Here is a 25,161-nt window from a genome sequence, read left to right as displayed (position 1 = left end):
ACAGCCTAGAATTCTGAAAGATGCAAGTGTCATGCATCTTTCCTGACCATCCCACGTTGATGTCGTTGAAACAGCCCTTGTGATCCACCAGTGCTTGCAACACCATTGATAAGTACCCCTTGAGGTTTATGTACTCTTTGGCAAGATGGTCTGGTGCCAAGATAGGGATATGTGTTCCATCTATCACCCCATCTCAGTTAGGGAACCTCATTGCAGCAAAGCCATCCACTATGCCCTGAGTCACTATCCTTTTTAGAAAAAAGAAAAGGAGTACTTGTGGCACCTTAGAGACTAACAAATTTATTTGAACATAAGCTTTCAGGAGCTACAGCTCACTTCATCCACTGCATAGCTTACGAAAGCTTATGCTCAAATAAATTTGTTAGTCCTTAAGGTGCCATAAGTACTCCTTTTCTTTTTGCAGATACAGACTAACATGGCTGCTACTCTGAAACCTATCCTTTTTAGCAGAATGGTAATGATTGCCCTGGATACTTGGATCACAGCAGCCCCCATGGTAGATTTGCCAACTCCGAATTGATTCCCAACTGACCGGTAGCAGTCAGGCATTGCAAGCTTCCACAGGCCTATTGCCCCTCACTTTTCAATTGTCAGGGCAGGTCTCAGGGTGGGTGAAAGCGATTTGCAAAGTTCCATGAAAGTGACTTTACGCATGTGAAAGTTTCGCAGCCACTGGGAATCATCCCATACCTGCAACACTATGCGGTCCCACTAGTCTGTGCTTGTTTGCTGGGCCCAGATTCAGCGTTCATTGTATCAACATGGCCCAGTGACACCATGTGCCAATTGCCACATCCCATGCTTTCAGGAACATCTGTGTCCATGTCCTCCTCACAATCTTCCTCGTGCTAGCGGCTCCTAGCTAGGCTCTGCACATACTGCAGGATAATGCGTGAAGTGTTTGCAATGCCCACAAAAGCAGTGTACAGCTGAGCGGGGTCCATGCTTGCTGTGCTACAGTGTCTGCACAGATAACCCAGGAAAAAAGGCGTGAAACAATTGTTTGCCGTTGTTTTCAGTGGGTGGGGGGGAGAGACGGACGACATGTACCCAAAATCAACTGCGACAATGCTTTTCCCCATCAGTCATTAGGAGCTTAACCCAGAATTCCAGTGGGCAGCGGGGACTGTGGGATAGCTACCCACAGTGCACTATTCCACGATGCTAGCTGCGGTACTGAGGATGCACTCCGCCAACCCAGTGCGCTTAGTGGGGAAATGCACCATTGACTTTATAAAATCAGTTGCTAAAGATCGACTTCTATAAAATTGACCTAATTTTGTAGTGTAGACATGCCCGTAGAAACAGTTTCCTCACTTGCACATGCTCAGCCTTGACCGCTACCACAGAATTCAGAGTGACAGCTCTGACCTTTAAAACAAGTTGTGACCAGGACGAGTGGCTTCCAACAAACCAGCTGCTTAACTGACTGACCGTCCGTCCCCCCTTACTGCACATGCCCAATAGTTGCCGATCTCGCACGATGCTCCCTGTTGTCCTTTACCCCAGCACTGTGATTCTGCAGAGACACGTCCGCACACACGTGGCTCTTTGCCAGCGGCCAGCGCAACTTTTCCTTTTCTGTTTTTCTGAAGCAATCCAAAGTTCTTACTGAGCCTGCTCCGGGCCCGCAGCAACCGTCGCAGGGCGGAGTGACTTCTCCTTACTCCGAACGGAGATCAGAACTACACAGCAGGGACTGGAGAATTGTCTCTGGTGATACCGTGTTCACTCCCTTCGCCTCCCCCATCCACCCCCGTGGGGAGGAGAACAGTGAACTGCCAGCCTGGAGCGGGGAGGGACCATTCGCACCCTGAGACCGGGGGGATGGCAAATCATGTAACCGCAGAGACTTCTCTTGACATTCCTGACAGCAAAATAAAAACGAAAATAAAATGGGCTCCCCCGTGACTTTATCGTCCCTGCTCCTGCCACCAGCGAGATGGTTCCATCCAAAGCAGAGCAAGGCACTAAACTCCCAGCTCATGGGACGAACCATTTCCCTTTCGGGAGGAGGAGCTCATGCAGCATAAAATGCCAAAGGGGTCAAAACTGACCTGTTTAATTTTGTTCCTCTATATGTTTAAATTCAGATCCTTTAAAAGTTTTCTCTTCTCTTTAGTGAAGTGGGGGAGTATTTACCAAACCAATAGGTTTGAGGATTTTATTAGGGATCCCTCCCCCCCTTCCAGTGAGAATGGGCCCTGCCAAAGTGGCAGTTATGGCAGTTGGACTGACCCCTCCCCCACCCCAACTGCCCACCTCAGATGCCAAATGGGAAAGGGGCTCAGAAGCCGTGGTGAGGCCTGGCCTTGGGGGACTTTAATCCCTTCAATCCATGGCAGGGTAGAGGTTAATTGGGTCTGTCTGTCCTGTCTCCACTGGGGAAGTTGGGGGTGATTCTGGAACAAGTTAAGGACTGAGGAGGGGGAAACTTCCATCAACAGGGAAAGCCCAGGCCGGTCAGGGCTGCTGATCCCCCTCGCCCTCTGAGAGGGCAGTTGGGGGTGGGAAAGGGAGGCTGGCCAACTGCCATAACTGCCACTTTGGAAGGTCCCACTCTCCCAGGTGGCGGGGGGTTATCCTTACACAATCCCAAAATCTGTCACCCTGTGGTAAAAATCCCCCTTTGCTAAGGGGAACAGGGAAAATGAAAAGGATCTGATTGTTCAGAAACCCCAAACCAACATTAAACTGGTGAAATTTCAGCCTTTGCCATTTAATCCCCCGGTGACGTTGCACTCCATATGCTTTCTGAAAATATGCTTATGAATGTGAATATGACATAACTGGAATATGTTTTATGCTAAATATGCCATGGAACATATCTTTGCAAAGGTTATGATCTACTGAATGTATTCATCCTATTTGTATGCATGGATCATTTTTTATATCTGAAGTTATGAGCATTGGCTCTATGCTTGTATTTTAAGTGTTTGCTGTGGGAAACACATAAAGGAGGTTTGGCCAACCTATTGTGAAGGGACTATTCAAGTAATTGGAAGTGCTTGACTGACAATGGATTTAGGGAGACGCCAATCCACATCTGCTGAGCTAACATGTAAACAATGGCGTTGGCCTGCAAAAAGCTGAATCATTCATGGACATGTGACTTGCCCATGTGGCTACAAACTCTATCTTGCTGCTGTGATTTTGCACAGAAGAACAAAGGGGTTTCACCCACAAGATAGAGAATATTAGAAGGCCCTGGAAGCCCCTCCATTTTGTCTTCAGCTGGCTCAAGAGGCTGCCAGTCAGGAGAACCCCCCTGTTTATCACCTGAGATGTAAACTGAAACTAACAAGGTCTGTACCAGGAGAAAGGATTGGGCCCAGACTAGGAAGGAGTCTAGTCTGTGAAAGAAGCTTATTGGAACATCTTTGGGGGGTATGTGGTGGGGTGGAGCCCCACCCCCTGAGAAAAGGGCTGAACCAGGCCAGAGAGGCTGCGCGAACCAGCAGCCAATCAGTGAAGGCCTGGGGAGACCCAATCAGGGTGAGAAAAGGGCAGCCAATCAGGTCCAGGCAAGGTCCTATATAAAGGCTACCCAGCTAGGGAGCAGGGCAGTCTCTCCCTGACTGGTAAGGGAGGAGGACTGGTTCCTGAGTGGAAAGGTAGCATCTTGGACAGAGCAGTGCTGGGGAAGGGCAGAAGGAGCTGGGGAGCTGCAGCCAGGGAAAACCCCAGGCTGCAGGCCTTGCTACAAAGGGCTGAGCAGGTGCACAGGGCCAATAGTTTGACATGGGGAGATAAGGAGGGCAGAGAGGCTGCTGCTAGAGGGTCCCTGGGTCATATAGTGGGTGGGCCTGGGTCCCCCCCTTGTACTACACCTGGCTGAGGAGGAGTGTGGCCTGATACAGGCTGTGGCTGGCCCCTGCGACAAAGGGGATAGACTTGGGGCTGCAGTCGGCCACTAGAGCTGGTGTAGATCGAAGACTGCTGATAACACCAAACCCCTGGAAGGGGGTGAGACCGGAGCAGTGGGCACTGCCAGAGGGCAGTGTCCTGAAGAGGACACCGCCAAGCAGGGAGCAACGCGGGTCCCCAAAGCAGCAGAGCAGACAAAGGGCAAGGCACCACATGCAAAAGGTGCTCCATGATGGGACTGAGCTAATTCCCTGACATTCCAGGGGGAGGCACTGTGGTGGTGAGACCCTGTGACAGGATTGGGAAAGATATTACCTGTAATCTGTTTCTTAATGTATTGGGCTTAGACTTGTGTGTTTTGTTTAATCAGTGTTATAGAGGGTGAACAATTTATGAGTTTACCCTGTATAAGCTTTATACAGAGTAAAATGGATTTATTTGGGGGTTGGATCCCACTGGGAGCTGGGTGTCTGGGGACAGGTAACTTGCTGGGCTGTTCTTAGTGAAGCCTGCAGCTTTGGGGGCACAGCCCAGACCCTGGGTCTGTGTTGGGCAGGCTAGCACGTCTGGCTCACAAGACAGGAGTCTGGGGTGCCCAGGCAAGCAGGGAAAATTGACTTTGAGGCAATTCCAGCACATCTTTTGACAGTCCCAAGGGGATTTCTGTGACCCAACCCATCACCCCCCACCCCCTCCAATAGCAAAATAGTTCATCCCCTCAGGTGGGAGCTTTTATCCTGAGTCTGGGGATAAGTCTCCAACTCCCTTTCTCTCCCCTGCACAGGTGAGAATGGTCCTTCCTCAGCCCAGAATGGCAGTTGGTAATTAGGGGTGGGCGCAGGGTTGTGCAGTTTGAAAGTAGAGGGTGAATTGCCCAGAGAACCATCTGGACCTGTATTGGCTCCATCCCACAATCCAAACCCAAGATGCCCTTCACTGTGGCATTAACCCCTGGGAGCAGCAGCTGCAGGGGGCAAGAGGGGACGATGGGCTCAGGAGGATCAAACAGCTTCTGAATGTCTAAGGTTCCCAGTGAATGTTCCCTGAGGGGCCACAACAGGCTGCCCCGGCCTCAGCCCCTGAGAGGTCACTGCCTCCCCACCATATCCTGTGGGGCAGCCCCTGCTTCAGCTCCTAAGATGTCGCTGCCACCCTGTATCCTGTGAGGCTGATCACACTCCACAGGGATCTATGAGATCACCCCCATTTCCTTTCCTTGCCCATCTTCACCATTTATGGCCAGGTAGCCCTACCCTATCTCTGTGGAGTGGCACACCAGATGAAGTGCCAGGGGGAGAGGAGCCTGTGACTGCAGATCAGGTTCCTATTAAATTATTCTGTCTGAGGAGTACATAAAAAGAACCATAATGATAAACTGACCCTGGAGCCCATCCTGATCACTCGGCAACTGTCATGTGAGCCCAGATAACACACCAGGAGAGTCTGTCTGCTTGGGAAAGTGCCAAAGCTGGTTGAAGGGAGGGATGGGGATGGCACTCAGGGGGAGGGGTGGAGCAGGGGTTCAGGTTGTCTCCACTGCATTGCAGGAAAATTTTATCTTTCATTACAAAAGATAAGTTTCTAGCCCTCATGGTAGTAGAGTAAACCTTTAAAACATGAAACAAGTGCACCCTAACAACTCAAACCTAAAGCAAGTAAAAACCTTCAACTTTTATATTTTAGAAAAATCTCCTAATTGTTTAACATTTGGAGCTGGCAGTTTCCATAACATGTACTGCTGAGGCAGTTTAGTCAAGCTCAGATTAATTAACAGGAGAGAGATGCACAATAATTCTTAAAAAGAAAAAGAGTACTTGTGGCACCTTAGAGACTAACAAATTTATTAGAGCATAAGCTTTCGTGAGCTACAGTTCACTTCATCGGATGCGTTTGGTGGAAAAAACAGAGGAGAGATTACTAACAAATTTATTAGAGCATAAGCTTTCGTGAGCTACAGTTCACTTCATCGGATGCGTTTGGTGGAAAAAACAGAGGAGAGATTAATCTCTCCTCTGTTTTTTCCACCAAATGCATCCGATGAAGTGAGCTGTAGCTCACGAAAGCTTATGCTCTAATAAATTTGTTAGTCTCTAAGGTGCCACAAGTACTCCTTTTCTTTTTGCGAATACAGACTAACACGGCTGCTACTCTGAAACAATAATTCTTATCCGCTTCGGGGTCTGACGGTAAGTGCATCGAGATGTCAGATAACCAGACTCCCTGATTTTATTGATTGGAAATGGTCAGTATAATTGTGACTTTAACCATGGTTCCATTTGGAATACTGAACAGCTGTTATCTGATGTGGAGATTCTCAAACCCTTCAATCCAAACACACTGGCTTTGATGAAACAATATTACAAGTTAAAACTACAGAGAATTTTTTAAGTGATTACAAGTAATGAGGGATTGTTCATGGGGAAATAAAGAAAAATTCAGAGAAGCCCATGACTTGTCCCTGACTTTTTTATAAAAATATCCATGATAAAATGGGAAGGAACTAGGCAGCTGTGGAGTGGCTTGGAGCTCTTGGGGCCCCTACTACCGGTGGGGGGTTCAGCTCTCCAGGGTCCTCCTGCCACCAGCAGTGGAGAGAAGCTGCAGGGTCCCCCTGCCCCCTCCCCAGGAGTGGGGAGTAGGGAATCCCCCTGCCATTGCTGCAGGGGGGAGCTGTAGGGGTGCACATGCCCCCCAAGATGGGTCAGGAGCTGCAGGGATTCCCCTGTGCTACAGAGGCCAGGAGCTGCAAGGTACCCCCTGCCTGCGGCAGCCGCTACAAACTGTGGGATACCCTGCTGCCCATGGCGGCAGAGAGCTTGGGGGCCTACTGACTCAGGCAGTGGGTGTACCTCACAGCTCCCTGCTGCTATAGGAGTCAGTGGGACCCTGCAGCTCCCAGACGCCAGGGCTGAAGTCATGGAGTCTTTGAATTTTGCAACTTCTGCGGGGGAAAAAAATGTAGCCTTTTGTAAGAAAATAAGTTGTAAGAAAATAAATGGTAAAAACACAACTAATTAACTTTACAAGCTAAATGGATTCAAAGCAGAATTCTCTCTCACTGCATGCTGTATTAGTTTTATTGGCGGGAATCCTTTCAGCTAGGGACCCTCCCCAAGTGCAGTGTGACTTTCCTTGTCTTTCAGGTGTTGTTGATGCCATAAGCAGAGAGAGAGAGAGAGAGAGGGGAATATTTGGGGGCACCTCTTCCTTATAGTTCATCCTCTTCTGCATGAATCATCTCCAACTGAATTTCAGTATCCATATACCTCATTTCAGTATCCATCGCCCTCTTCAAGAATGCAACCCTGATGTATACAGGAGGTTACAACGCCTGTAATCTCATTTACAAGACAGAAAATTCCAGATTCTGCAGACCTTGCACACCTTTTATCATCTAATTATGCACACAACAGTTTAGCTGGCAGCAGACCATAGCAGACAAGTAGCATAAAAACCAGATGCATGTACACTAACTGTACCTAGCACACAGTTCATATTTGGCAAACCTTGAGAGAATATATCTTGCATCTGACAGATTCTGCATATATTATGAACAAAGGTTAGAGCAATTTAACTACTAGTACATTTGTACAATAAAGCTTAGCATGAGCACAAGGTATTCTGGGAGACTTTAAATAATTCAGTGCTCTAACACCCTCATTTTTTGAATACAGATAATGATTTAAAGCAGATCACAACTGAGCTGAACTGCAGCTGGCATAACCAGCTCCAGCAAGAAAGGCAAGATGGCTGCTTCTCCCCCACATCATCTCCCGAGAGGGACTGAAACATGGCACAGTGGGCACTGCAGGGGCGCGCACACACACAGTCATTTCAGACACCTATTTCTCATATTATTTTATTCCCTCCAGGAACGGTGACACGAAGTCCCATCTCATCATCGCCCTCCAACAGAGAGGCATGGCCACAGATTTCCCCACTTGAGGAATGGGAAGACACTAGCCCACTACTGTGGCTCAGTTTGACCTGTGAATGTTGCTGGGACTGGTCTCTGTCCTGAAACAGTGCTCTGAGCTGCCTGTTCCCACGCAGGCTCCCATCTCTGTCCCTGTCCCATGACCGCTGGATGTTTTATATCCATGTCATGCTCTGGGCTGGGGCTGCAACTCTACAAGTTGTTTATAGAAAACAGACAACAAGCAGCAACCTGAGTCTCAGCCTGCAAAGGGGAGCAAAGTTGCCCAGAGAGATTTTCCTGCACACCTTGCCACTTGGTGTCAAGGCTGAGATCTAGGTACATCTCAGTCTTGGGGGTAATCTACACTAGAAGTGCTACAGCTCCCGCTAGTGCTCAAGACACCAAGCTAGAATTCAAGATGCTCTAAGCCAATGGGAAAGAGCTTGCCTGAGGCTGGGAACTGTGGGGTACCCCTGCTGCCCATGGCAGTGGAGAGCTTGGGGGACACAGACTCAGGTGGAGGGGGTACTACGGGAGGTGGTGGGACCCTTCAGCTGCCAGGGTTGAAGTCACGGAGATCTTTGGAAGTCACGGATTCCGTGACTTCCGCAACCTCTATGACAAAACCGTAGCTGTAGCTATAAGAAAATAAAAGGTAAAACACAACTAATAATTAACGTAACTAGCTAAATGGATTCAAGCAGAAGTCTCTCTCACCACACACTGTATTAGTTTTATTGGCGGGAATCCTTTCAGCTTGGGACCCTCCCCAAGTGAGCTGTTTTCTTTGTCTTTCAGGTGTCATTGATGCCATGAGAGAGAAAGAGAGGACTATTTGGGGGCACCTCTTCCCCTTTCTTATAGTTCATCCTCTTGTGAAAGGATCATCCCCAGATGAGTTTTTTAGGACACACAAGATTTGTCTAGACAGGAACCTTAAGCTGTTCCTTTGTTACAATGCAGATTTCTCAATCACATCTATTTTCCTACCCAAAGAACAGCCACTTAACCAGGTGATAGTCCATTTGATTTTGCTGACATCTGGCTAAGGGGTCAGTCTGCCTTTTTGTCTCTGAGGAATGGTCTATGCATTTTCTCCAGAACTGCAACATGTCTAAGTAACATCATACAGTAGAACCATATAACTTTACATAGAAAGTTGTCTCCCATATTTTAAGAGGACAATAATGTTCAGCAGATCATGAGTTTTCAAAGGATACCTCAAAAGGAATACTTCGTACAAAACTGATCCTTATCCTGATAAGGTGTGAACATAGAGGTACAGACGGTCTCAGTAATACAGAAAGGTCAATATGTACCCACTCTGGAGAACTGTCTTGCAGCAGACACGTCTTCACTCTTACAAACTTTGAGCTCGTTTTTGTTCACAATTGTATTCTCCTCATTTAGAAGAGAGAAAATTCCAGAGACCTTAGACACCTTTTCTTATCTAATTATGCACACAACAGTTTAGCTGGCAGTAGACCATAGCACACAAATAGCATAAAAACCAAAGATACATGTGCATTAACCGTACCTAGCACACAGTTCACATTTGGCAAACCTTAACAGAGCATATATCTTGCGTCTGACAGACGTTGCATATACCATGAACAAATGTTAGAACAATTGAACTACCAGTACATTTGTACAATGAAGCTTAGCATGAGCACAGTTTTCTGGCTGATTTTAATTAGTTCAGAGTTCTAACACCCCCATTTCCTGAGTAGGAATAATGGCTTAAAGCAGATTACAATTGAGCTGACCTGCATGGCATAACCAGCTCCAGAAAGAAAGGCAAGATGGCTGCTTCTCCCCAACATCTCCCAAGAGTGACTGGAACATGGCAGTCAGCAGTTTGCTGACTGCAAAGACTACAGGTCTTCACTTACACACATGGGAGGCAGCCATTTCAGACTCATAATTCTATTGTATTATTTCATTCCTTCCAGGAATGATGACACAGCATTGACACAAAGTCCCATCTCATCATCGCCCTCTGACAGAGAGGCATGGCCACGGATTTCCTCACTTGAGGAACGAGGAGACACTGGCCCGATACTGCTGCTCAGTTTGATCTGTGGATGTTGCTGGGATTTTCTCTCCCTATTTAGGAGTCTCTCTTTCTCTCTCTCTCTCTCTCTCTCCGCAAACAGTGCTGTCTGGGTTGCCTGTTCCCATGCGGGATCCCATCGTTGTTCCTGCCCCATGACCCCTGGCTGTTTCATACTCATGTCATGCTCTGGGCTGGGCCTGCAACTCCACAAGTTCTTTATAGAAAAGACCTACAACAAGCTACAACAATGCGGAGAGTGGACCAGATGATATGTCTGGGGGGAGAAAGCGGAAGGAGACTCCGCTGGTTGGGAGGCATGAGATGCGATGTCCTGAGGTTGGGGGTTCCACGACCACCACTCCCAAGAGGAGAAGGCGGGTGGTGGTGGTCGGGGACTCTCTCCTCCGGGGGACTGAGTCATCTATCTGCCGCCCTGACCGGGAAAACCGAGAAGTCTGCTGCTTGCCAGGGGCTAAGATTCGTGATGTGACGGAGAGACTGCCGAGACTCATCAAGCCCTCGGATCGCTACCCCTTCCTGCTTCTCCACGTGGGCACCAATGATACTGCCAAGAATGACCTTGAGTGGATCACTGCGGACTACGTGGCTCTGGGAAGAAGGATAAAGGAGTTGGAGGCGCAAGTGGTGTTCTCGTCCATCCTCCCCGTGGAAGGAAAAGGCCTGGGTAGGGACCGTCGAATCGTGGAGGTCAACGAATGGCTACGCAGGTGGTGTCGGAGAGAAGGCTTTGGATTCTTTGACCATGGGATGGTGTTCCATGAAGGAGGAGTGCTGGGCAGAGACGGGCTCCATCTTACGAAGAGAGGGAAGAACATCTTTGCCAGCAGGCTGGCTAACCTAGTGAGGAGGGCTTTAAACTAGGTTCACCGGGGGAAGGAGACCAAAGCCCTGAGGTAAGTGGGAAAGCGGGATACCGGGAGGAAGCACAGGCAGGAAGGTCTGTGAGGGGAGGGCTCCTGCCTCATACTGGGAATGAGGGGCGATCAACAGGTTATCTCAAGTGCTTATATACAAATGCACAAAGCCTTGGAAACAAGCAGGGAGAACTGGAGGTCCTGGTGATGTCAAGGAATTATGACGTGATTGGAATAACAGAGACTTGGTGGGATAACTCACATGACTGGAGTACAGTCATGGATGGTTATAAACTGTTCAGGAAGGACAGGCAGGGCAGAAAAGGTGGGGGAGTAGCACTGTATGTAAGGGAGCAGTATGACTGCTCAGAGCTCCGGTACGAAACTGTGGAAAAACCTGAGTGTCTCTGGATTAAGTTTAGAAGTGTGTGCAACAAGAGTGATGTCATGGTGGGAGTCTGCTATAGACCACCGGACCAGGGGGATGAGGTGGATGAGGCTTTCTTCCGGCAACTCACGGAAGCTACTAGATCGCATGCCCTGATTCTCATGGGTGACTTTAATTTTCCTGATATCTGCTGGGAGAGCAATACAGCGGTGCATAGACAATCCAGGAAGTTTTTGGAAAGCGTAGGGGACAATTTCCTGGTGCAAGTGCTAGGGGAGCCAACTAGGGGGAGCGCTTTTCTTGACCTGCTGCTCACAAACCGGGTAGAATTAGTGGGGGAAGCAAAAGTGGATGGGAATCTGGGAGGCAGTGACCATGAGTTGGTTGAGTTCAGGATCCTGACGCAGGGAAGAAAGGTAAGCAGCAGGATACGGACCCTGGACTTCAGGAAAGCAGACTTTGACTCCCTCAGGGAACAGATGGCCAGGATCCCCTGGGGGACTAACATGAAAGGGAAGGGAGTCCAGGAGAGCTGGCTGTATTTCAAGGAATCCCTGTTGAGGTTACAGGGACAAGCCATCCCGATGAGTCGAAAGAATAGTAAATATGGCAGGCGACCAGCTTGGCTTAATGGTGAAATCCTAGCGGATCTTAAACATAAAAAAGAAGCTTACAAGAAGTGGAAGGTTGGACATATGACCAGGGAAGAGTATAAAAATATTGCTCGGGCATGTAGGAAAGATATCAGGAGGGCCAAATCGCACCTGGAGCTGCAGCTAGCAAGAGATGTCAAGAGTAACAAGAAGGGTTTCTTCAGGTATGTTGGCAACAAGAAGAAAGCCAAGGAAAGTGTGGGCCCCTTACTGAATGAGGGAGGCAAGCTAGTGACAGAGGATGTGGAAAAAGCTAATGTACTCAATGCTTTTTTTGCCTCTGTTTTCACTAACAAGGTCAGCTCCCAGACTGCTGTGCTGGGCAACACAAAACGGGGAAGAGATGGCCAGCCCTCTGTAGAGATAGAGGTGGTTAGGGACTATTTAGAAAAGCTGGACGTGCACAAGTCCATGGGGCCGGACGAATTGCATCCGAGAGTGCTGAAGGAATTGGCGGCTGTGATTGCAGAGCCCTTGGCCATTATCTTTGAAAACTCGTGGCGAACAGGGGAAGTCCCGGATGACTGGAAAAAGGCTAATGTAGTGCCCATCTTTAAAAAAGGGAAGAAGGAGGATCCTGGGAACTACAGGCCGGTCAGCCTCACCTCAGTCCCTGGAAAAATCATGGAGCAGGTCCTCAAAGAATCAATCCTGAAGCACTTAGAGGAGAGGAAAGTGATCAGGAACAGTCAGCATGGATTCACCAAGGGAAGGTCATGCCTGACTAATCTAATCGCCTTTTATGATGAGATTACTGGTTCTGTGGATGAAGGGAAAGCAGTGGATGTATTGTTTCTTGACTTTAGCAAAGCTTTTGACACGGTCTCCCACAGCATTCTTGTCAGCAAGTTAAGGAAGTATGGGCTGGATGAATGCACTATAAGGTGGGTAGAAAGCTGGCTAGATTGTCGGGCTCAACGGGTAGTGATCAATGGCTCCATGTCTAGTTGGCAGCCGGTGTCAAGTGGAGTGCCCCAGGGGTCGGTCCTGGGGCCCGTTTTGTTCAATATCTTCATAAATGATCTGGAGGATGGTGTGGATTGCACTCTCAGCAAATTTGCGGATGATACTAAACTGGGAGGAGTGGTAGATACGCTGGAGGGGAGGGATAGGATACAGAAGGACCTAGACAAATTGGAGGATTGGGCCAAAAGAAATCTAATGAGGTTCAATAAGGATAAATGCAGGGTCCTGCACTTAGGATGGAAGAATCCAATGCACCGCTACAGACTAGGGACCGAATGGCTCGGCAGCAGTTCTGCGGAAAAGGACCTAGGGGTGACAGTGGACGAGAAGCTGGATATGAGTCAGCAGTGTGCCCTTGTTGCCAAGAAGGCCAATGGCATTTTGGGATGTATAAGTAGGGGCATAGCGAGCAGATCGAGGGACGTGATCGTTCCCCTCTATTCGACACTGGTGAGGCCTCATCTGGAGTACTGTGTCCAGTTTTGGGCCCCACACTACAAGAAGGATGTGGATAAATTGGAAAGAGTACAGCGAAGGGCAACAAAAATGATTAGGGGTCTAGAGCACATGACTTATGAGGAGAGGCTGAGGGAGCTGGGATTGTTTAGTCTGCAGAAGAGAAGAATGAGGGGGGATTTGATAGCTGCTTTCAACTACCTGAAAGGGGGTTTCAAAGAGGATGGCTCTAGACTGTTCTCAATGGTAGCAGATGACAGAACGAGGAGTAATGGTCTCAAGTTGCAATGGGGGAGGTTTAGATTGGATATTAGGAAAAACTTTTTCACTAAGAGGGTGGTGAAACACTGGAATGCGTTACCTAGGGAGGTGGTAGAATCTCCTTCCTTAGAGGTTTTTAAGGTCAGGCTTGACAAAGCCCTGGCTGGGATGATTTAACTGGGACTTGGTCCTGCTTTGAGCAGGGGGTTGGACTAGATGACCTTCTGGGGTCCCTTCCAACCCTGATATTCTATGATTCTATGATTCTATGATAAGCGGCAAACCTGAGTCCCAGCCTGCAAAGGGGAGCAAAGTTGCCCACACAGTTTCCTGCACTCTTGGCCACTTGGTGTCAAGGCTGAGTTCCAGGTACATCTCAGTGTTAGGGCTAATCTACACTAGAAGTGCTACACCTCCTGCTAGTGTCCAAGACACCAAGCTAGCATTCAAGATACTTGAAGCTGATCGGGGAGAGAGAGTTCGCCTGTCAGCATAACATTTACTCCTCTATGAGAGGCGAAAGCTCTCCCACCAACGTAGCTCGGTCTACACCACAGCTTAGGATGGTATATTTTACATCTCTCAGGGATGTGGATAAGTGTTCTGGTAAGTGATAAGGTCTAGTGTAGACAAGTCCTGGGTGGCATTAAAGTACCACACAAGCATCCAGGGATACAAAGTTGAATTATTAAAAAAAAAAAAAAGCATTATAACTGGAAGTAACTGACATCTCTCATCCCTGCTATGATAAATTAAGGGTGTGGGAGGTAGCTCCCTTTTATGGACACCCGGCCAGCTAATTAGCTATAAAGTCCCTCTTGGCGGGTGTTATCTGCTTGCTTTACCTGCAAAGGGTTAACAAAGTCCCCCAGGTAAAGGAAAGGGAGTGAGCACCTGACCAAAAGAGCCAATGAGAAGGCTAGAACTTAGACTCATAGATATTAAGTTCAGAAAGGACCATTATGATAATCTAGTCTGACCTCCTGCACAATGCAGGCCACAGAATCCCATCCACCCCCTCCTGCAATAAACCTCTCACCTATGTCTGAGCTATAGAAGTCCTCAAATCATGGTTTAAAGACTTCAAGGTGCAGAGAATTCTCCAGCAAGTGACCCACGCTTCAGGGGAAGGCAACCCCCCCCAGGACCTCTTCCAATTTGCCCTGGAGGAAAATTCCTTCCCGACCCCAAATATGGTGATCAGCTGAACCCTGAGCATGTGGGCAAGATTCACCAGCCAGATATCCAGGAAAGAATTCTCTGTAGTAACTCAGATCCCATCCCATCACAGGCCATTGGGCCTATTTACCATGAATAATTAAAGATCAATTAATTGTCAAAATCATGTTATCCCATCATACCATCTCCCCCATAAACTTATCGAGTTTAATCTTGAAGCCAGATTTTTTGAAATGGGGAAAAAACTTCCCCTTTGTCTCTGTTGTTGTTCTCTGGGAAAGAGGGGAACAGGGATCAGTTATCCTATGAGAAATATTAAGCCAGGTATGATCATAGATCATCAAATCATACCTAGAACTACTGATTTGGAACGCCCAAATGTGTAAGTAGATCAGGAATGTTTAGAAAGACACGATTAGGTTTATTTCTGTTTATTTCTTATGGCTAGTGGACTCCTCTATGCTGACCCCAGATACTTTTGTTTGCTTGTAACCTTTACGTTGACCCCGCCAAGAAAGCTATTTGGGGTGCTTAATTTTTGGAATTGCTCTTTTACAATCTAGCAAAAGCCTAAATTCCAGATCTATGTTCTTTCTTTTTGTTTTTAATAAAATTTACCTTTTTAAAGAACAGAATTGGATTTTGGTGTCCTAAGAGGTTTGTGCATATGTTGTTTAATTAGCTGGGGGCAATGGCTAATTTCCTTTGTTTTCTTTCTCAGCTCCTCCCTGGAGGAGGGGGTGAAAGGGCTTTAGGGTACCCCACAGAAAGGAATTCCCAAGTATTCCTTCCTGGGTTCCAAGGGCTTTGCATTTGAGTGGTGGCAGCATCTACCCTTCCAAGGTCAGAGAGAAGCTGTAACTTTGGAAGTTTAATACAAGCAAGGAGTGGCGAGTATTAACTTTTTGAATCCTTGAAGGCCCCCATCTTCTGCACTCGAAGTGCCAGAGTGGGAATCGGCCTTGACACCTGCCCTTGCCTTTTTTTCTGGTGTATGACTTCTGATGGCACAATGAATTAGTTGTTGGGTAAGTGATGTAGTCACTCTAATCATGACAGCAGCATCCATAGAGGTCAAGCATTTGCATCTACCATCAATATGATAAAGAAGGCAGTCCATAACCAAACAACATGCTGTTTGTTCTTGAGCCCCACAGGAACAGGATGGGGAGCTCAAGAAGCCTCAATGGGTAGAGATGTAAGTTAAAGCACCTGTCATCACAATGTATCCTGTTCTAATGAAGAAGGATCTTTCACTTCATACGGTTATTCTGAGAAGGACATGAGAGCTGATTCAGAGAGAGTAGGGGATGGAAATCTGACTCGTCTATCCACCAAGAAATGCAGCATCAAACAAAGTACGGTCCCACACCACCTGTTGGCACTGTTCCTTAGAAATGTTGTCTGATGCATTGTCTGACAGGCTAACTATTTCAGAAAAAGGGTATTTGACTTTAGCTGTATCATCATTGTGTGACCTGGAAACTCCACTCTCCAAACCTCAAGTCCTAGCTAGTATTGCTTGTCTGGCAATCGGGTGTGAAGATAGGGCCCTGGCTGCATTATGCACGAAGATAACTATTAAGACAGCTTGATTCATAATTTTCTCTCAAAGCCAAATAAAAACACCCTTCCTTTTGATTCAGTACTATGAGGGGCTCAGAGATGTCACAGCCTTTCATTAACTAAGGAGATGAAAGCTCCTTTTCAGTCTCTGCCAGAATCTTTGTCCATTTTTCCAAACCCAAAAATCCCAGAAGAAATGAAACAATTAATTCGATTTGTGGAGCCTGTGAGGATGGGAGCTGCAGTGAGCAAACAGCCTGGGATAAACCAGGGCCTCCAAAGTGCAGTCTTGGCTCCAGTCATCTCTCTCTTAGCTGCAGCCTATAATGCCCACAATGGAATGTTTCAGTACCTCTAGGGTTAAATGCTCCCATCTCCAGGACCATACAAATTATTTTAACAAACCCAGCACCTAAACTTGTGTCCGCTTACTGAAGAGGTGGGAACATAGATTCATAGAGAGATACTAAGGTCAGAAGGGACCATTCTGATCATCTAGTCCGACCTCCTGCACAGCACAGGCCACAGAATCTCACTCACCCACTCCTATGAAAAACCTCACCCATGTCTGAGCTATTGAAGTCCTTAAATCATGGTTCAAAGACTTCAAGGAGCAGAGAAGCCTCCCTCAAGTCAACCATGCCCCATGCTACAGAGGAAGGCGAAAAACCTCCAGGGCCTCTCCAATCTGCCCTGGAGGAAAATTCCTTCCCGACCCCAAATATGGCAATCAGCTAAACCCTGAGCATATGGGCAAGATTCACCAGCCAGATACCCAGGAAAGAATTTTCTATAGTAACTCAGATCCCATCCATCTAATATCCCATCTCAAGGGATTTGGCCTATTTACCCTGAATATTTAAAGATCAATTACTTACCAAAATCCCATTATCCCATCATACCATCTCCTCCATAAACTTATCGAGTAGAATCTTAAAGCCAGATAGATCTTTTGCTCCCACTGCTTCCCTTGGAAGGCTATTCCAAAACTTCACTCCTCTGATGGTTAAAAACCTTCGTCTGATTTCAAGTCTAAACTTCCTGGTGGCCAGTTTATACCCATTTGTTCTTGTGTCCACATTGGTGCTGAGCTGAAATAATTCCTCTCCCTCTCCTGTATTTATCCCTCTGATATATTTATAGAGAGCAATCATATCTCCCCTCAACCTTCTTTTAGTTAGGCTAAACAAGCCAAGCTCCTTAAGTCTCCTTTCATAAGACAAGTTTTCCATTCCTCGGATCATCCTAGTAGCCCTTCTCGGTACCTGCTCCAGTTTGAATTCATCCTTTTTAAACATGGGAGACCAGAACTGCACACAGTATTCTAGGTGAGGTCTCACCAGTGCCTTGTATAACGGTACTAAAACCTCCTTATCCCTACTGGAAATGCCTCTCCTGATGCATCCCAAAACCGCATTAGCTTTTTTCACAGCCATATCACATTGGCAGCTCATAGTCATCCTATGATCAACCAATACTCCAAGGTCCTTCTCCTCTTCCGTTACTTCTAATTGATGCGTCCCCAACTTATAACTAAAATTCTTGTTATTAATCCCTAAATGCATAACCTTACACTTCTCACTATTAAATTTCATCCTATTACTATTACTCCAGTTTACAAGGTAATCCAGATCCTCCTGTATAATATCCCGATCCTTCTCCGAATTGGCAATACCTCCCAGCTTTGTATCATCTGCAAACTTTATTAGCACACTCCCACTTTTTGTGCCAAGGTCAGTAATAAAAAGATTAAATAAGATTGGTCCCAAAACATTTCAAAGTGGGAGCAAGTTCTCCCACTTTTACAGACTTTGGGAACAGGATGAAGTGAGAGATTGAAGAGGTTCCCTCCATCAAACACAAGGGTCAAGAGTCTCTATTCTGAGTGGCTGCTCTGGTGTTTAGTAAGATATGATGAGCGAGCAAAACGCTTCCCACACTGAGTGCAGGAATATGGTCGCTCTCCTGAGTGAGTTCTCTGATGCTGAGTAAGAGATGATGAGCGAGCAAAGTGCTTCCCACACTGAATGCAGGAATATGGTCGCTCTCCTGAATGGATTTTCAGATGTTCAGAGAGAGATGATGAGTGAGCAAAGCACTTTCCACACTGCGTGCAAGGATAGGGTCGCTCTCCTGAATGGATTCTCAGGTGGTTGGTAAGGCCTGATAGTTGGGTGAAACTTTTCCCACACTCAGTGCAGCAATAGGGTTTCTCTCCCGTGTGGATTCTCTGGTGGCGAGTGAGATGATGCATATAGACAAAGCCTTTTCCACAGTCAGTGCAGCGATGGAGTTTCCCAGTGTGGACTCTCTGGTGTTTAGAGAGACTATCTGGATGACGGAATACTTTCCCACACTCAGCACAGCGATGGAGTCTCCCTGTAATATGGGTTTCCTGGTGTCTCCTGAGACTTTGAAGGAGACTGAATTTTTTCCCACACTCAGCACAGCAATGGGGTTGCTCCCCAGTGTGGATCCTCTGATGTCTGATCAGATGTTCTCGTAGGCAAAATTTTTTCCCACACTCATGGCACAAGAAGGGTCTCTCTTCACTGTGGATTTTCTGGTGCCGAGTAAGATTTGATGTAAGTTTGAAGCCTTTCCCACACTGGCTACAGCGATGGGGTCTCTTTTCTGAGTGGATTCTCTGGTGATTACGAAATGTTGACGAATCCATAAATTGCTTTCCACACTCAGCGCAGGCATAGGGCCTCTCTCCTGAGTGGACTCTCTTGTGGATGGTAAAAGCTGATAAGTATAAGAATCTTTTTCCACACTCAGCACAATGATAGGGTCTCTCTCCAGTGTGAATTCTCTGGTGGGCAGTGAGCAGTGATAACTGGCTGAATATCTTCCCACATTCAGAACAGGGATGGTCTCTCTTCTTTCTGTGAGCTTTCCCATGTGCTCTGAACTCCTTCTTTCTCCTAAAGCTTTCCCCACATTCGCTACAGTGATACAGTTCCTGTCTCTTATGAACCATCCAGTGGTGGCTTATCAGGTCTCTCTGCGCCTTGAATTCTTCTCTGCACACACGACAAATAAATAGGCTCTTTCTGGGCTCAGCTTTTCCCTCTGCAGGAGGCTTTAGATATGGCCTGGATCTCCTCTGATGGCCTCTTGAGGTTGCTGTCTCATTCCTGGTCAGCTTTTTCTTCTGCCTTTGTGCCCTGCCCTGCCTCTTGTGGTGTCTTCCCCGCTCAGATTTCTTGGAAGAGTTCTTCCCTGATGTACCTGGGAAAGGCCTGACTGACTCCAGGGTGCCAGGCCCTTCCTCAGGAGTCTGCCCCTCAGTTCTGCTCAAGGTCCTTGTCCCTGCTTGGTGGGGAAGAGAATACAGATGTTATTTCTTGTTCTGCTCACAAAGGGAAACCACTAATATTCCCAGCAGGGGGATGTGCCTGAGAAAGCTCCACACCCCTCCCCTCAGAACACAGCTGACCCTTGGCAGTTGAGTGCAAGAGGCCAAACTCCTAGGGGCCCCAGCGGTACGGGAGGAGGAGAAGGTCAGTGTGACATAGGCCCTGATAATAGCCCCACAAATAAATGTGAAAATCAGCCCCCACAATTGTCTCCCTATTCTGAGGCCCGTCTCACTGGGGAGAACAGCATCACCACACACCAGCAGTGACACCCCTCTCCCAAGGACACACATGGAACACTCACACTGTGATGAGATCTCAACGACTCCATGTTCTATGGAAAATGGGTGAGGGGGAGAGACTGGGGGAATCTGCGTAAGGGGAGAGATGGGGTTTCTAGAGGGATGTCAGGGTGAGGAGCTGTAGCACTTCTCGTGTTTGGGCTTCAATCCCTATTGTAATGCTCTGTGAGGGGAGAGTTTGCAGCTGATGGACGATTCCTGAAATGAGCTCTCTGGCTCCCACTGGTGGAAAGGGCAGAGCTGGTTCCCTACCTGCTCCAGGGGAAGAGCTTTGTGTGAGGAAGAAGCCCAAGGAGCTTTCAATTGCTGACCAGTCCCAGGTCTCTTCTGCATCTGGAAAATCTGCACAAAGACAAACAGTCTTTGGTTTACATCATATGGACCAAATGATTATCACTGAAAGAAGCCCTTTCCCCTGCACTGTAAATTACTCATTTATGGTCACTGTTGGACAGTGAGTTCCACAATGCACAAGAGTGGAAGCTATTTGGGTCTTGACAGTTACTTTGTACTGTGGTAGCACAACTGAGATCATGGTTCCACAGCACCTGGTGCTGCACAAAATTACAGAGAGATCTCCCTGATGTTAAAGAACTTATACACTAAATACACAAAGGGTGGGAGAGAACCTTAGCCAAAGGTGTAACTTGCTGTTGTAATAATTGGGCCCACAAATTTTACCCTAATTGGCCGTTTAATTGTAAAAACTGTGAGAAAATTTACAAGTGTTACAATGTCCTACAACAATAAATGTTGATGGGAAAAAGTTAAAAATATAAACAAGATGTTAGAATTAGTCCAAACAAAAAAGGCCTATAATGCAATTTAAGGACAGTGTTAAAACAATGGCTGTAAACAAGAGAAGTGTGGAACTGGACATTAACAAACCTAAATGACTGAGTTTAATTTAGGCCTAACTGGCAGAAAAACAATGAGGGGCTGGGCTATTTTGCCCGCTACTTCCTGTAAGTGTCTCTCAAAAGAAACTTGGCACGGCCTGGAGCCCGCGAGCCGGAGAGCCTTGCCCGGGCGGGCCCCGGCCGGGCTCTCCAGGTGGTGGGCACCATGTGCCGAACCCCTGGAGGCTTCGCCGCCCCGGGAGGGGCAGATCGGGGAGCGCACAGAGGCTGGGAGACAAAGGGGGCTTGGGGCAGTGTATGTGGGGATTAGGGAAGCGGACGGTTTTCTCAAAACACTTTCGGGGGACAATAAAGGAGCGGAACCGAATGCAACCCTTGCTGACTGAAAAAAACAGCAACAGCAGGTGTGTGCCCACAACTGCTGCAGTGAGCGATACCATCAAGCTGCCACCCTGATCCTGATTTTGGGACCCCAGATCTTCTTCATCCTAATCCTAAAAGATGTCTTAACAAGACTGGACCAGAGAAAGGGATCTGGAGGATATTGCCACCGTAACCAGTTCTCGCTAACTCCCCCAAATCACCTAGAATGTGAGATTTTTGTGCCCCTGTCCCTCTTAACTCCCATGAATTCTTTTCATTCCCCATCATATTTCTTCTCTTTCTTATTCTTCTCCCTTTGCCTTCTAATAAGTAAGAGTCTGGCTTAGCTGGCCAAAACTGCCATAGTTTGCAACCTTGCTGTAAGCCTGTGATCAAAGAGGCAGCTAAACGCATTGTTCAGAACAGACCAACGCTGGTACACGTTTGCCAGGCAGGTCAGACCGTGTGCCGTGCCTGTGTTTCTCCAGCCATGAAGTGGGAAGTAAGAGAAAACCCCAGTCAGAAGCCACATGTTCTATCCATGCTGTTCTTTTCTCTTCCCTCTTGAGTGGGTTTCTCTTTTTTTGTCTTTTAGGAAACGGGATCGGATTTTTATAATATCAACAACAGCTCCAAGAGCTTTGACATTTCAAAAGGACAGTTATTACCATGTTTAATACTATCTAAAAGACTTTCAAACAGAGGCTTTTTGTCTAAAGACTCTCTCCAGCTAAAGGGAAAGGCAACAACGGACACAGTCAAAATAAAATTATTACATCATCCCTGACATTTCAAGTGCCTTATCTCTTTTTCCTTTTTTATTTTCTGTATCTTTAATAAAAGAATAGAAATAATTTTTCGTGGTGTTTTCCATGGTACTACACAGGCTACTGTCTCTATATTCCTAACCGCAAACCTTATTTAACACTCTTTAATGTTGCCCATGACAGTGTCATGTTAACATTTTTGTCTCTCTAGGCCCATGTAGTCTATATGAATTAATATAACATTGTCCAAGGTCTGCCAGCAGTTCAGTGGCAGAATGAGGAATAGAGTCCAGGTCTCCTCACCCCCACAACATGATGTTGCCTCCCAACCAGTCCTGGGGAGTAATAACGAAATCCCTTATTAATGTCAACTGAGAGCCCAAAAAAGCAATGGAACAATGTTGAGTACCTATAAAATTGGGCCTGAACTTGGAACGGAGACTCCCAAGTGCTGCTCGGCCAATGATTCAGACAGTCAGGGAAGTGTTATAAACACTTTGATAGACGGGATTAGAATTCAAAATGATATTGACAAACTGGAGAATTGGTCTGAAATCAACAATGTGAAATTCAAGAAACAAGTACAAAATAGTTCACTTAGGAAGGAAAAATGAAATGCACAATAGAAAATGGGGAATAACTGGCTTGGCAACAGTATAGCAGAAAAGAATGTGATGGTTATGGATAATTAATTGAACGGTAGCTGACAATGTGATACTGTTCTAAAAAAACCTAATATTAGACTAAAAGACTAGCATTCTGAGATCTACTGTCACTTTGGCCAAAACATATCAGGATTCCAGCTGCCTTCAGCTACTTGTTCGATCCCTCCACATCCCTTTAACTTCTTCCTCACCTGGGTGTGTACCTTTCAGAATGTCCCCATCTTCATCTTCTGTGGGACCCGGCACACATAGATCTTCCCCTCGTTCTATGCTGGAGATCACCACTGGCTTGGGGGTTTTGATTCCTGCTTAGAGAAAAGCATCACCGCTAAGCACTTCTAGGCACAGAAGTGCTGCACTTTCCACAGATGCATATTCAATGTTTGTGCCAATTAGGCAATCAGCTAATTGTGAAGGCTAATAGGCAATTGTTTTCCCTAGAAACATGAACTGCAGCTTATGGTCAACACTCCTGGTAGCCAGCAGTGGTGGGATACTGAGTTGCAAACAACCTGGCACCTGTGGAAAAGGCAGATGGAGAGGACTGTGGTGTCTGAACGGATTGGGGAGAATAGATGTGGCAAATGCTGGATATTTCTCCTTACCCTAGGAGAGTTACTCCACTATGGCTCAGCACCCCCTCCCTCCTGTGGCTATGTTTACATAGGAATTAAACACCTGTAGCAGGCCTAAGTCAGATGACTTGGACTTGAGGGGCCTGGGCTGTCGGACTCTAAAATTGCTGAGTGGATATTTGGAGGGAGTGTCCCAGAGCCCAGGCACCAGCTCGAGAACACCTACAATGCAATTTTTAGCCATACAGTCCCAGTCCCACATCCTGAGTCAACTGACCCAGGCCAGCCAGAGCAGCATAGATTAACCCAGCATACACCAGCATAGATGAACCCAGTCTGCCTTTCTCCTTAACTGTGGTGTTGGCTGGGCTTTCATACTGTAGGCCTGCAGAACACACCGCTGTTTTCTGCTCATGTGCTCTCTCTGGGAACTACAAGAGCCAGAATTCTCTTGAATTAAACTGTGGAGCCCTAGTGACCATGGGTGCGTCCTCTTGAAAATATGCAGTGTAGCTGTAGCCCTATCAGTCCCAGGATATTATAGAGATCAGCGGAGTGAGATAATACCTTTTATTGGACCAACTTCTGCTGGTGAGAGAGAGTTTTCCTTTCCCAGACCTGAAGAAGAGCTCTGTGTGGCTCAAAATCTTCTCTCTCTCAACATCAGAAATTGGCCCAGTAAAAGATATTACCTCACCCACCTGGTCCCCCCATGAACTGACTGCTCTGCTCAATTAAACACATCTCTATCCATCCACACCCATGCACTCCTCCTTCCAACCCCATAAGCACTGTTCCTCCCAACCATTCATACATATGCTCCATCTCAGTTACGGTGTATCTGTGCAGCGCCCAGTGCACTGGGGCCCTGATCTCACAGACACAGCTCCTCACCTAACGAGACCAGAGTCTGGTAATTTTCCCACATAATGTGTCTGTAAAGGTGCCTTTGCTCCTCGCCCAGCAGCGTCCACTCCGCTGGGGAGAAATACATGGCCACATCCTCAAACGTCACCGACATCTGAAAGGACAAACAACTCAACTCAGCATGGCAAAGTTTACACACTGGTAGAGGAATAGCTGTTGCAGGTGAGGCAGATGTACCGTGGTCCATGGAACCGGGAGGGCCCTGGGAGGTTTGAAAGTTTGTATCATTATAATGGGTGTAGGTTTGCTGCAGTGTAAAAAAAGTAATGGACAGTGTTTTCTGTGTCTGTGATTCACTTTACAGTGGTGGCTCCGAGAGCTGGGCCCGACCCCCTGCTGTGGGTGTTGTATCCTGTCACAAAGAGTTGCACCACTTCTGAGGCAGTGTCCTCCTGACCCTCTGTCATGATGTGACAGGCAGGCCAAACTTCCGTGAGTGTTGCAGAAATCTGGAGCACCAGGTCACAGCCCCATTTACATTAAGCCTTCAAACCTGACCTTCTGTCACCATGCTGGGGGGCTGGGCAGACCAAACCTGAGTAGCACTGCAGCCCTCCAGCCATGATGCAACGCCCAGAGCAGGGCACTGGGCGCAGCCAGCCCCATAGGGCCCTGCTGGAGCCACTACTGCAGGATGAATGTGGGGCACTGGAGTGGCATTGTGGGGTGTGAGCAGGGTTGATTCACTCTCCAGTTGCTCCCTCCCTGGGCTTGCCCTCTTTCTTGGGCAGGAATTAGGGTTACAGTGTTGTAGACGTGTTGGTCCCAGGATATTACAGAGACAAGGTGGGGGAGGTAATATCTCTTATTGGACCAACTTTATTTGTTCTTGAGCTACACAGAGCAGGGTCCCAAAGCCCAGGCTCCCGCAGGAGCCCAAATGTCTGCACTGCAATTAAACTGCCCCTAGGCTGAGCATCATAGAATCATAGAATATCAGGGTTGGAAGGGACCTCAGGAGATCATCTAGTCCAACCCCCTGCTCAAAGCAGGACCAATCCCCAATTTTTGCCCCAAATGGCCCCCTCAGGGATTGAACTCACAACCCTGGGTTTAGCAAGCTAATGCTCAAACCACTGAGCTATCATCAGCTGCCACAGCCTGGCTGCAGGGTTTAGTTGCGGTCTAGACAG

The 25,161-nt window shown here is 47.3% G+C and overlaps 1 protein-coding gene across 1 annotated transcript in view; it reads right to left on the bottom strand.

Moving 5' to 3' along the window:
* LOC119856562 (protein MROH8-like) overlaps window positions 1-24,946 on the bottom strand; it is a 52,212-nt gene extending 27,266 nt beyond the window's left edge. Inside the window, exon 1 of the mRNA XM_043516114.1 lies at window positions 23,996-24,946. Coding sequence (XP_043372049.1) covers window positions 23,996-24,215 — 220 coding nt within the window. The 5' untranslated portion in view covers window positions 24,216-24,946. The remainder of the gene's footprint in view (window positions 1-23,995) is intronic.
* Between the last annotated feature and the right edge of the window lie 215 nt (window positions 24,947-25,161).

Source organism: Dermochelys coriacea, chromosome 6 (assembly GCF_009764565.3).
Source record: "Dermochelys coriacea isolate rDerCor1 chromosome 6, rDerCor1.pri.v4, whole genome shotgun sequence".
NCBI lineage: Eukaryota > Metazoa > Chordata > Testudines > Dermochelyidae > Dermochelys > Dermochelys coriacea.
The sequence above is the reverse complement of the archived record's forward strand: the minus strand, read 5'-3'. Positions and strand labels throughout refer to the sequence as shown.